Source organism: Emiliania huxleyi (assembly GCF_000372725.1).
Source record: "Emiliania huxleyi CCMP1516 unplaced genomic scaffold EMIHUscaffold_79, whole genome shotgun sequence".
Lineage (NCBI taxonomy): Eukaryota > Haptophyta > Isochrysidales > Noelaerhabdaceae > Emiliania > Emiliania huxleyi.
Window position 1 is genome coordinate 244853 of NW_005196094.1, and position 12378 is coordinate 257230.

At 63.5% G+C, this 12378-nt stretch overlaps 2 protein-coding genes across 2 annotated transcripts; both read left to right on the plus strand.

Moving 5' to 3' along the window:
- Nucleotides 1-1479: 1479 nt before the first annotated feature.
- EMIHUDRAFT_106536 (hypothetical protein) lies at nt 1480-6559 on the plus strand (the record flags this gene model as incomplete). Its single annotated transcript, XM_005759867.1, has 7 exons — nt 1480-1845; nt 2369-2695; nt 3147-3397; nt 4089-4731; nt 4896-5045; nt 5443-5485; nt 5643-6559. The coding sequence occupies 7 exons, from the start codon at nt 1480-1482 to the stop codon at nt 6557-6559; spliced, it is 2697 nt and encodes an 898-aa protein (XP_005759924.1).
- Nucleotides 6560-8726: 2167 nt separating this feature from the next.
- EMIHUDRAFT_218452 (hypothetical protein) lies at nt 8727-9396 on the plus strand (the record flags this gene model as incomplete). Its single annotated transcript, XM_005759868.1, has 2 exons — nt 8727-9158; nt 9232-9396. 2 exons carry the CDS (start codon nt 8727-8729, stop codon nt 9394-9396), a joined length of 597 nt encoding a protein of 198 aa, XP_005759925.1.
- Nucleotides 9397-12378: the final 2982 nt, after the last annotated feature.

Genomic DNA, 12378 nt, shown 5'->3' on the forward strand with positions numbered 1-12378 from the left:
ATTATCAGGCCCGGAGGGTATGGCTGGACTTCAGGCCGACGAACAAGAATTGTTTCTTTTTCGCCTTTCTTCGTGAGAGTTTCTTATTTGCGGCACGGAAACAATGCATGCGCAGAGAGCGGTGGTAGATGGCGAGAGCTGCGTGCGCGCGGGGAGTGGCCAGCAGCGTGGCGACAGCGCTGGCGGCTCTCTCCGCCACAAAGGGGGGGGCACAAAGGAGAGAGTGGCCCCTTTGTGCCCCCCCCTTCCTTGGCGCCTTCTTAAGCGCCTGAGCTCCTCCCAAGGCTGAGCTCCTCCCTGCATCTCTGCATGCAGAATGTCCCTTGTAACGTGAGTCGTGAGAGTTGTGTTCTTACGCCTTTCAGTCTTTATGTCGATTTATGTTCTTCCCGCCTCCTGGGTTCGGACTTTTTGCGGGGTATGGTATGGTACGGTCGCGCAACCCACCTCGAGACCATACATACCCCCCGGCCAGCTGACAGACCCAGCCTCCCGCCGACGGGACCATACCTCCCCCCCCCCCCCCCCTCGCCCCACCGCCGGCCGCCTTACTGCTAGGCTCCAGGTACCAGGAGGCTGGCAGACACCGACACGCACACTAGATACGCGCGGATGGCCGCCGTCTTCCACCGGCCGGAGGGTGCTCGTCTAGAAGTCTAGAGCGCGGCGGCGAAGTTGGCAATCGCCTGGCGAGCGGCGGGCGCGGCACCCGCGCCGGTCGCCGCACCCGCACCAGCAGGCGCCGCGCCGGCCGTCCCCGTGCGGGCGGCTCCGGTGGCCGCCGCGCCGGCCGCCCCGCGGGCCACCGCACCGGCGAGGTCATCCATCGGCATCGCCGTGCCGGCGGGTGCGGCCCCCCTCCAGTGGGTTCCCCCGCTCCGGTGGTCGCCTCGCCGGTGGTCGCCTCGAGCGGGTTGGCCGGCTGCGCCAGCGGCGCAATGTAGTACCTTAAGGTACATTGGGGCGCTCCGCAACCAGAAGGGTGAGGGACCATACCCCCCCCCTGTCGAGGGCTAGTCTTGGGCGGTCAGGACCATACCCCCCCACCCTTTGGGCCGCGAGGCTACCATACCATACCCCGCAAAAAGTTGGAACCCTGGGCAGGTTGCCCTGGCCGGAGTTGGCGGCGTAAGTGCCGGCAAGACACTACTAGGAACCGGGTGGGCAGGGCGTGCCACAACGACTGAGCCAGCAGGGCAGTATTCGCCCACCTGGCACAGCTCACAAGAGAGAACGTTGGTCGAGTAGCTGCCTTTCTCGCACACGAGGCAGCCAGTTGCGCCCGTATCGTCCTGGTAACGATACCTCTGCTCTAGAGCGCGCACTGTGTGTGTGTGGTATAGCGTGTAGGTGTTAATTAAAACAGATTTGATTCACCGTCATGATCGGCTCCGACTGAGCGGACGTGTACCCTTCAACATCCTACCCCTCGGGCAGACAGCCCGGCAAAGGCGCTGAACACAATCACTGGTTAACGTGATGTCCGGCTCCGCAGAGCCATGTGCGTATTGTGCCAAGTACGCGGCCGGCCACTGCATCGGATTGGGCGCCTTCCCAGATCTGGAGACGCAACAGCAGCAGCGCAGGCTCGAGCTCGAGGCGCAGCACAGGAGCGCAGGTACGCTGCCGCCGCCGCCGCCAACGACGAGTGGCAGCAACGGCCTCCTGCAGGCATTCGACGAGGGCGACGTGCCGTACTATTACCACAAGGACACGTCGCACACCCTCGCGTGCAAGTACGAGCTACTCGACACCAGCGTCGCCAATCCGGAGTGGGCGCGCGATCCGCCAGCCGACGTGGCTGTCACCGAGGCGCGAGGGCAAATGGCCACCGGAGCGCTCCGAGTACGACCTCGGTGAACTCGGGCAGAAAGCATATCATCGGCACCGCGCGCGGTGGTACAGGGAGCACACATGCAAGGAGCTCATCGGCAGCCTTGAGGAGCAGAATGAGCAGTGGGACAACTACAAGCGCAACTTCCGCGCACGTGGCGATACTGCTCCGCTCGAGAGGCGGTATGTGTGTCAACCACTCTGGGATGATTTACAGTTTTTGGTTTGTTGTTGGTACAGTGATATGGAGAAAAAAGTCTTTTCGATCCTTTCTCTTTGATGGATCAGAAAAACAAATCGGACCTGTCGCCGCTGTTCTTTGTTCTTCCGCCGCCTCCTGGCGAGGTACTCCCACGCCTATCGGGGTTTTTGTCTGGCGAGCCTCGGCGAGACTGCGTCTGCTGTTCCCACAGCAGGCTGGAAGTACCTCGCCAGGCAGCCTCCAGGTGTGGGCAGCTGGCTAGCGAGCGCGGCTTTCGCCTGCTGGCCTGCAGCGAAGGAAGCTCTCTCTCTGTCTGCGATGCTAATGCTCCAGCTTCGCTTCGACGGCTCCTTCCGAGCCGGTGGCGCCGGAGGCGCGGCAGCTGTGCTTTCCAAGGATGGAGTCGTTTGGTGGGAGGGAGCCCGTTTCGTGCCCTCGTGCGTCACATCGTCCCACGCTGAGTTTGAGGGCCTCATTCTCGGCCTGGAGGCAGCACGCGCGCTGTCGCCAGACGCGCTGCGCGTCGAGGGCGACTGCCGGGTCGTGATCGACCAGATGTCGGGCAAGGCACGCGCACGCAAGCTGAGCGAGCCGGCAGGGCGCGCGCGTGAGGCCCTCGCGCGGCTGCCGCTCGGAAGCGCCCCGTCTTTCGGTGCCATAGTGCGGGAAGAGAATGCCCGCGCAGACGCGCTGGCGCGGGCAGCGGTCGACGTGGCGCAGGCGCTGCACAACCGCCACGACCCGGCTGCTGCGCCATGTCCACGACGTGTGTCCATGCGTGTAGGCGCTGCACGTTGCGGCGGCACTTGCGGCTGCCCGCGGAGGCGGACTGCGAGCCAGCACGGCGCGCGGCTGCGCTGCTCCGGCTGCGGAGGGCGGCTGGCGCCTCGAGCTCGCTCTGCGCGATTGCGTGCCGCTGCCGGCCTCGCTCTTCGACACACTTCTCTTGGCGTGCCACGGCGAGCGAGAGTGGCAGCCGCTGCTCGAGCTCCTGGGGGCGGCGGAGGCGTCCCCGGCGTGGCGCAGCGGCGGCGCGCGGGAGCAGGCGACGTCGCCTCGTTGGCTTGCGTGCCCCCGCCACCGGCCTCTTCACGGCGCTGCGTGTGAACAGGCGTACCTGCTCGCCGCGGACGCGCTGCGCGCGCTGGGCGGCTCGCGCGGCGGTTCGAACCCTCGCAGCCGCTTGCTGCGCGACGTCGCCCGGCGGCGGCGGAAGCTCCGCCGGTCGGAAGAGGCGACCGCGCGTCGCGGTGCGCGCGCGGGCCTCGCGCTGGGGCGCCGAGGCGCAGCCGCTCCCTGCGCGACGGCGATGGGGGAGGAGGTGGAGGGGTCGGCGGCCGAGGCTGCGAGCGCGTGGCGCGGGTGGGTGTTGCGCGAGGCTGGCGGCGAGGAGTCGTTCTGTGTCGGGGACGGGGTCGGGCGGGGGGAGGCTCAGGCTGCGAGGCTGCTGCGAGTCTACCACTCCCTCGCAGCGTCGGGCCTCGGCTGGGCGGGCGGCGAAGAGGGAGGCGGAGACGGCGGAGGACCTGGCCGCCTGGTAGATGACAGCGCAGTGTGTGTGTAGAAGACCGCGCCTCGGGAGCACGACCCAGTCAATAACTATCCTTGGGACGCATTGCCTTACGTAGGATGAAGCATGAACGAAAAAGACGCTCCCTCCTCTCGGCTCTCGCCAGGCCGCTCTCGCGCCGTCGCCCGACACTGTCCGCGACACCGCATCCATCGCGACCACATCGTCACCGCCACGCGCCAGGTCTCCGGGCCACCCGCTCGCGCGCCTTTTCCCGGGATAATCGCGGGGGATCGCGTAGGCCGCGCGCACAGGTGTCAGGCGTGGCCTAAGAGCTAAGTGCTAAGAGAGGGCATCAGCGAAGACAGGAGTCTTCCAGTCTTAGCCGTAGAGCCCATGTCTCGTCGCCCCCGAAGGTCGCGTTCAAAATGCCCGGAACGGCCGTCTCAGGGGTGTCCGGCCGGGTGCGATAATAAATAAAATAGAGCAGACCTCTCGTGGAGAGTCGGGCGACGCACGATTTCTCGTGGGTTTCTTTGCCAGGCCCTTCGCCGATCTCGACGTCTCGACCGTGCCCGGAGAGTGTTTCGACGAGCTGCGAGTGGCGCACACGGAGCTCGTCAGCAACCACGACCTTACCGACAAGTGCCAGCGGGATTGGCGGAAGTGGGTCGAGTGCCGGGAGGTGGTGAGCCCGGGCAATGCGACCAACGAGGCGAAGGCGGAGCCGAGGTTCCGCTTCTTCCCGCACGAGCTGACGCCGGCTGCGGAGCTGCTTCCCCTCGCCCAGTTCTCGTCCACCAACGAGTACCTGCACCTGGCGCAGCGACGGTACACCTCTGGCGTGCACCACTCTAACTGGCTCGCCCTTGCCGAAGAGCTTACCGAAGAGGCGCTTCGCAGCGGCGGCCGCAAGGCGCCCTCCAAACGCAAGAAGGTCGGAGGGCGCAAGAACCACAAATGCTGGCGAGAGGCGATCCGCTTCGTCGCCGTCAGCCAACCAGGGGCCGGCGCCTTCCTCAACGCCATCCCCATGCGTGATGATATGAAGATGGAGTCCTGGGCGATGCGCGTCACCGTTCAGCGCCGCCTCGGGCTCCCCCTCGATGTCGCCTGCCAGGCGGCGGAGGAAGGCAAGAGGGCACCCAACGGCCAGCTGCACGACATCCTCGGCGACGCCGCGATGGTTAACCCTCGGTCGAAGCATGCTACAAGACACAAATTCCTACTCAAACGACTGGTCAAGATCCTCCGCTCGGCGTGGGGCATGATCATCGAGATGGAGCCGACTGCACACCTCAGTTACAGTAATCCCAAACAACCTGACGTGGCGGCGGCAAACATCGGCAGGGCCAGGGGGCACAGAGGCGCCTTGTTGCCGATTTGAAGCTCACGAGCTCGCTTGCGAGCAAGGGCAAGGACGCGGCCGGCGACGGAGAGCTCGGCTGGAAGGGGGCGTATGTTCGCTTCGGCAACACGGAGCCCGGGCTGCTCAATCTGGTCAAAGGGCGCGGCAAGTACTCGCCGTCGGGGGAGCGACGGCAGCGGCGGTGGCGGAGGAGGAGGACGAGGAGGCGGAGGCGGAGGCGGAGGAGGTAGGGGAGGGGGAGGACGCGCCGCATGCCCCCAAGGGGCCGCTCAAGCAGCTGCCTGGCGATTACCGCTTTTTGCGCGGGAGCAAGATTGCGATCTGCGCTTGTTCGACTTCGAGAGCTTCGCCTTCGGAGGCTTCGGAAAGGAGGTCCGCAGCACCTGAGGGAGGCGGCGAACCAGCTGAGCAACAAACTTTCGCATGCTCAGCACCTGGACGAGGTCACATGGACAACCAAGAATTGGCACGGCCTGCAAATGCAGCGTTTGTCAGTCGTCCTCCACACCGCTGTCTGTGGCGTGGCAGACGGTGAACGAGCTAGCGTGCGGGGAGAGCGGCATTGTGCATGGTGCGGAGTGCATTGCCGTTCTTAACGGAGTCGCTTAGGCGGCTCCGGTGGTGAGCCGGTGTGTGTGCCAGTCCGCGCCAGTCCGCGCCCGTGTCGTTGCGCTGGACGGCTTTCTCTTTGCAAGCGATCACGAGTATGCTCGCGCTGTCTGCGTTAGGCTTCAACGTCGGCCTGCGTTCGCCTCACGCGGTGACGCCTCACGCGGTGAGCCCGCAGCGGGCTTCTGCGTGGGCGCGAGGCGACGCAGACGAGGTGCGCGAGGCCTCCGCACGCGAGGCGGCCGAGCGCTTGCGTGCGAGTGGAGCGGGTGGCAGTGATGGAGGTGATGGTGGCGGATGGGCCGACTGGCCGCAGAGCGAGCTCGACGGCGCGCCTGTCTGGGATCCGAGCGCCGACGACGGCGAGGCCGCCTTTGGCGACGGCGCCCTTGGCGGGTGGGATGGCGCTGCGCTCGGCAGTGCCGGCGCTGGCGCCTCGGGCAGCGGTGCCGCGTGGATGTCGCCGGCGGCGTCGGCCGAGCCGGAGAGGGCACGTCGGCCCATCGAGACGGTCAAGGTTGGCCGCGTGAGCGGCCCATACGTGCGGCGCAACGGCTACCACGTCGAGGTTCGGGTGCAGCACCCGGCGGGCGACGACCGAGCGGTGGCCGAGGAGACGGCGCACACGCTATGGATCTCGCACCAAGTGCTGGACGAGACGGCGCTGCTCCGCGGGGCGGAGGAGCAGGATCTGTCCGTCGAGGCCGTCGCAGAGGAGGCAGACGCCTTGCTCCCGCGCCGCCGCCGCACACGGCGCGAGAGAGACGTCTGCCCGATCCCTGCGCCACCGCCCTCCCCGCAGGTGCTCTCCTTCCTCGCCTCGCGCGGCATCGACCTGTCCGACGGCGACTGGGCCCTCGACGACCCCGACGTGCCCTTCTCGACCCAGCACGCCTCGCTCCGCACGCTCACCGACTACTACCCCGATCTCAAGGAGCACCTCGCAGAGAAGCTCCTCGGGCCGCAGACAGGCGCCACGCGCACGCCGCCCTTCAAAAATATGGCGATGGGCTCACACCCGCTCTCCGGCTGGTGACGGGGCAGACCCGCGGCCGCCACCCACGCGAACTTCCTTCCCGGGCAGCGCGGGTCCCATGCGCTGCGTCCGCGCGCGATCGTCTCGAGAGCTAGCTCGCGAGAGTTGGAGCTGACTGAGAGACACTGAGCAGATCGTCTACTTTCGGTGCACTGCTTCGTTTAACGTGTCTTTGATAGCGCGGCCCACACGCTACAACCGGGCTTGACGTAACGGGGGGCCAACACTCGCCGCGCCTCTCCTCGGAGCACCGTTCCTTGGGGTGACTGCGGCGCACACACACTCTCACACACGCATATGTTTCTCTGGTAGGACGGGAACGAGATGATAGTAGGGAGTAGAAGAAAGCAAAGAGGAGCCCTGCGCACGCACGACTCCGCAGGAGAAGCCCCTCCCCAGACAAAACACAAGGGAGAGGTGGGTGGGTCACAGAAAACTGCGGCTGCCAGCGACTGAGCCAGTCTCGCTGGCGGACGACGAGAGGAACACAAAGGGACGTCCGGACGTCCATCCACTGGGATGAGATCGGGAGATCTGCCTGCCGAATATCTCCCGATTCCACAGCCGCCCACAGGAGCGCCGCCTCAACACGGGGTCTCGGCTCTATCGAGCCATGCTAGCTCCAGCCGCAGCCCCACCCGGCCGCCCGAGGGTGTTCCCGCATGCAGAGAAGACCAATCCTGGGGGAAGTAACCTTCTCTGGTAGGACGGGAACGAGATGATAGTAGGGAGTAGAAGAAAGCAAAGAGGAGCCCTGCGCACGCACGACTCCGCAGGAGAAGCCCCTCCCGCCCGTGCTTGCGCAGCGCAGCCTCCTCCTCCCTACTCGCAAGCCGGGTAGCACGCGGGTGATTATGAGGGGTTCCACCCTGCGGTGATTATAAGGGGTTCCACCCTGCGGTGATTATGAGGGGTTCCACCCTGCGGTGATTATGAGGGGTTCCACCCTGTGGTGATTATGAGGGGTTCCACCCTGCGGTGATTATGAGGGGTTCCACCCTGTGGTGATTATGAGGGGTTCCACCCTGCGGTGATTATGAGGGGTTCCACCCTGCGGTGATTATGAGGGGTTCCACCCTGCGGTGATTATGCGGGGTTCCACCCTCTGAAGCGCGCCTTATGCGGTCAGTTGTCGCGAAGGCAGCGGCCGCAGTTGGTTGAGCGGGACGCGCGCGTCTTCGTATGGTCGGCCATCGCGCGTCGCGGCAATCGTGAACCGGACGATTGCGGTGTGCTTGGAGCATCGCAACACGGTCGCCGCCCAGCCGGCTCCACCGAACTCCTTGCATGCGTACTGCGGCCAGAGGGCGCTTGCGACGAGGACCGGCCGCCCTACGCGTGCCCTCCCCCGCCTAGAGTCCTACTCTAGAGCGGCCCTTACTAGGCCGTCCTAGCGGCTAGCGCGCACCTAGGCCTGTGAGGCTGTGAGCAGACCAGTGAGCTGTGTGCGCCTGGCATGTGGCAAGCTTATTTACTGACCGATCTGGGCAGTCTGGATCACGGGGGATGTCGGATGACATCCTGCCTACCGGCGCGCCGGGAGGAGGTGGTTGCTCCGCCGCCGGACCGCCCTCTCCACCACCCTCGCCCAGGGATCTACAACGCTGTCTTAAGGTCCGACAGGTTCGGCACCGGGCACCGCCTCGGTATACAAACAAAATGCGCCTGCGGGCGGACCCTCACAGATCACAGATCACTGACCGATCTCCGCATGCGCAAACCATTCAACCAATATGCCAACTGCAGCGAGCGTTGACCGTTGTCTCGCACAGGAGGGTGGTGGTCACCGACACCGTTCTCTGCCACCCATTGTTGGTCTTTAAAAATCTCTCTAAAGAAAGAAAGAAAACAGACACGCCAAACGAGGGATGGGACGAGGACAGGGTCCACACCTGCACGAGCAGGATTTTGGAAGGACGATCAGGGGGACAGGTGGGGCTCTCCTGCTCCTGACAAGGGACACGACAGGCTCGCAGCGCGGTGCGCGGTGGACTCCCACATCCACTGGCGGTCTCATCTCAGTCTAGCGACCTGCCTCCAGCTTGTCGCTGGCAGTCTCTCGCACATGCACACTGAAAATCTCTCTCTCTGAATTCCCCTCTCGCAAAAGAATTTTTTGCTGCGCTTTAGCGCAAGCGGACCGCGAGCTTACTGGCGACCCGAGCATATGCTACGCCGCTTCCTCCTTGTCGCTGCCCTCGCTGGGTTGGCCGACGCGCTGCTACCGCCGCCACTGCGCGCGACCGCGACCAAACAGGCGTCCACATCCGGATCACGACCTTTCTGCTTCCTAACGGCCAAGGCCGAGGAGGAAGGGAGCTCGTGGCGCACGCAGCTCAACCGCGTGTCCCTCTTCGCGTCGCTGGCCTGCGCGGTTGATTGCACAGTCTTTCCTGTCCTCCTGGCCGCGTTGCCACTCATCGGCGCAATCTCGACGGGTGGCGCGACGGCGTGGCTTCACAAAGCTTCGCACGCGGCCGCCCTCTGGTTTGTGGGCCCTGTCGGAGGGCTGGCCGTCGCCGCAAACTGGTTTCAGCACAAACGCGCCTTCGTTGCCCTGTGGGGTCTCAGTGGCATTGCGCTCATCATCCTTGCTAATGTGCATAGCAGCCCGGCACTCACCTCATGCACCTGACCAACGCCCTCACCCCAACCGTCGCCCTGTCACCCAGGTGCACCTTCCACACATGATTCTCGGCCTGTCGATGCCGCATGCCATCGCTCAATTCTTGCACACGCACCACTCGCTGCTCAACGTCCTCGGCTGCGGCGTCCTCCTCTCCTCGCAGCGCCACGCACACTCCCTCACCTGCTGTGGTGGCGGACACAGCCACTGACTCGCACTGAGCAGCTAGCGCGAGCCCGTGTTGGGTCCAGTCTTTTCTCTTTCCTCGGCCGCGCGTACATGATGATTGATGCGATTACGTGGGGCTCGTGGCGGTACATGCACATGTCACATGTCATGTGGGTTCTCACGGGGAGAGGGGCCGGACGCGCCCTACATATGTGCCGGAGGAGACGCCGCCCCGCGCGCGCGCGCGGCGCGGGGAGACCGGCCGGGCAAGCGGCCATGCCCATGGGCCGCATGGCCGGGCCCCGGCGCGGATAAATGTATACTTTCTCGAGCGCGCTAGAGAGGAGTTTGAGGGGCCTCCTGCTCCTACCTTTTCGCGTGTCTCGGCGCGCTATTGTAGTATTACCCAGACACATGCACTCTGTGAAAGAGTGGGGGGAGACGGGGAGCGCAGCTCCGCGCGTTGGCCTCCGCCTCGGCCCTCCAGTTCTCAGGCCGGCTGACGTGACCCTGCCGGTCCTCATGTCGTCCTGTCCCAGCCTGGTCCCCTTTCCTCGGTGATGAGCTCTGGCCAGTGCTTCCAGCCAGCCCTCGACATAGCACAGAAAGCGAATAATCTGTGCACATCAAGCCAAATGGTCAGCCCTTGATCCTCTGCGCCGTCCAGCGCGGCTTGCGGCAGCAAGACTGCTCGGCGGAGGCGCTGGCTCGGCCACAAAAAGAACTACTGGCTTACGGGCTCGCGGCGGGAGTGGAGGTGGCAGTGCTCTGGCAGGCTTGAGCTTGGTCTTGGTGATCGGTGAAGCCTAAGGCGGATTGGGGAGGGAGAGGAGCTCAATCGTCGAGTGAGCGGACGCGTGGATGCAACTCAAAATCCGAGGCCTTCTCCTTCTCCTTTTCAAGCGTTCCGAGGTCAAAGCTCACCCTTCGTGCTTTCGGTGCAGCGGCGGCAGCTGCACGAGCCGCAGCCGCGACGACAGCGGGAGCGGGCTGAGCATCGAACGTAGGAGGTGCTTTGCGGTCCCTCTTGGGTCGTGGCATACGAGCCACTGGACGAGACCTCCGAGCAGATATTGGTGTGCGCCTCGAAAGGTTAGCTGAGACACGAGTCGGTGTCGGCCTTCGCAGACTACCCGTGCGTCGTGCGTACTCTCCCGTGCGTGTTCGTGCAAAAGACTTTTCCCGGCCCTCCGGATATATATGCGCAGAGACAGAGTGTGTGTGTGTGTGTCAACTCGGGAGACTATTTTGTGTTTTGGGTGCAGCTGTTTTGGGTGCAGCAGCCCGACTTAGTTGACCCTCACATTTTCTCCCCCCTCCTCGTTTTCCTGCTCGATCCAACGATCGATCGAGGTGCGTCTGAGGTCTGATGGTCTGTCTGTCTGTCTTCCCCCCAATGCATAGCAGAAAGTTAGGCTGTGTGTATGTTCCTCTCGCACGCTGCCTCGTTTCTTGTCCGTGTTTCTCTACAGCACCCTCTCGTTTCCTCTCTCGTTTACGGGGAAACCATCAAATTTTCCGGGCTCTGAGCCGAGTCTGAGGCTGATTTGCCATTGCGCATTGGGCCCAAAATAAGCCGAACGAACCGGCAAAAATCCCCGGTGTTTTGCGGGTATACCTGAAAAACCGGGTTTGCCTGGAAAATACCAGGTATTTTTGCCGGTTTCCTCGAGTTTGCCTCAGATTTTGCCCCAGACCAGTTCTCAGTACTCAGACTCAGGGAAACTCGAGAGTTGCCAGAATTGAGCACCAAACACCCTCTGGTATGGAAATTTCCGGAAACGCAAAGTGCTGGGGACCGTCTGGTTTCCCTCTGGGTTGCCGGAAACTCTCATACAGGCCAAGCAGAAAGAATTTAAACAAAAGAACTCTCTCTCACAGCACACAGGCTCGACACAGGTGCGAACTGGCGCGTGCTAGTAAGCAGAAAGAAAACAGACACAAACGAGGGATGGGTGGACAGGGTCCCCATCTGCACGAGCAGGATTTTGGAAGGACGATCAGGGACACAGGGGAATGTGAGTGAGCACAACATGGGCTGCACCTCGTCTGTGGCGCAGGGAGAGGGTGTTCAGGGCGTCTGCGTTGAGAATTACGCAGTACGACGCGGCTGACACTGATCAGGTCGATCCACCACATGCAACCTATCCGGCTCGACACTCTCCTTCTTGGTATCGCCGAGAGCACAGTCGCGGAGTTCGCTCACACTGTCGATGCGAAGATCCCGCGATCTGTCGGTGAAGTCTGACACGTCAGTCTGACAAGTCCGTGTGCGATCGCACGCTCCTGCGATGATCAGGCGCTCAGGTTTGCCGCAGGCGTGGTTGTGAGATCCAATCTATTCTGATAAAGTCGTAGAGCTCTAGTCTGTGTGGTGGATGAGGATGTCTCTTGAGTTGGTTGTCCGTCACTCTACGCCGTGCATGTATGCTACGTGTCGTGGGTGTGATTATGCGCCCAGTGGTGAGTCGTGTCGTGTGCTGACACACACCACTGCTCTCTTGTGCCGGGGCCAGCCCACCGGTAAAGATGGGTCAACAGGAGCGGGCCCTCGCCATCATTCACGGTCCCTTCACGCGGCAGGACAACGAACGGCTCTGGGACGCCGATTCGGAAGACAAGAGCACCATGGCGCGCGCTCTGGGGGGGGGGCGAGGGCCCTAGGAGGTACCCATGCGGGGGGGCGATGGGTCCCCCCAGCCCGCCGATTTTTTGGCATTTTTGCGCGATTTTTATTTGTTTTCATGGGAATTCGGCGTACTTGCGGCCATGCTATCATGCCTTGCGACATCCTTTCGGCGCTGCTGACCGTGCCATGCTGCACAATTGATCACCTGCATAGCTCGCGGCCTTAGTATCAAGCATTCAGTGACGACCTGATCGTACGGCCAGTAGGAAGGTGTCCTTCCAGCTGCGACCTGCGTGCACGCTTCTGACGCAATGCGCGTCACAAACTGCCTCGGATTGGCTGCTGGCACTCTCGAGGCTATGCCTACACAGCCTCGCGCGCATGGGCAGTCAAGAG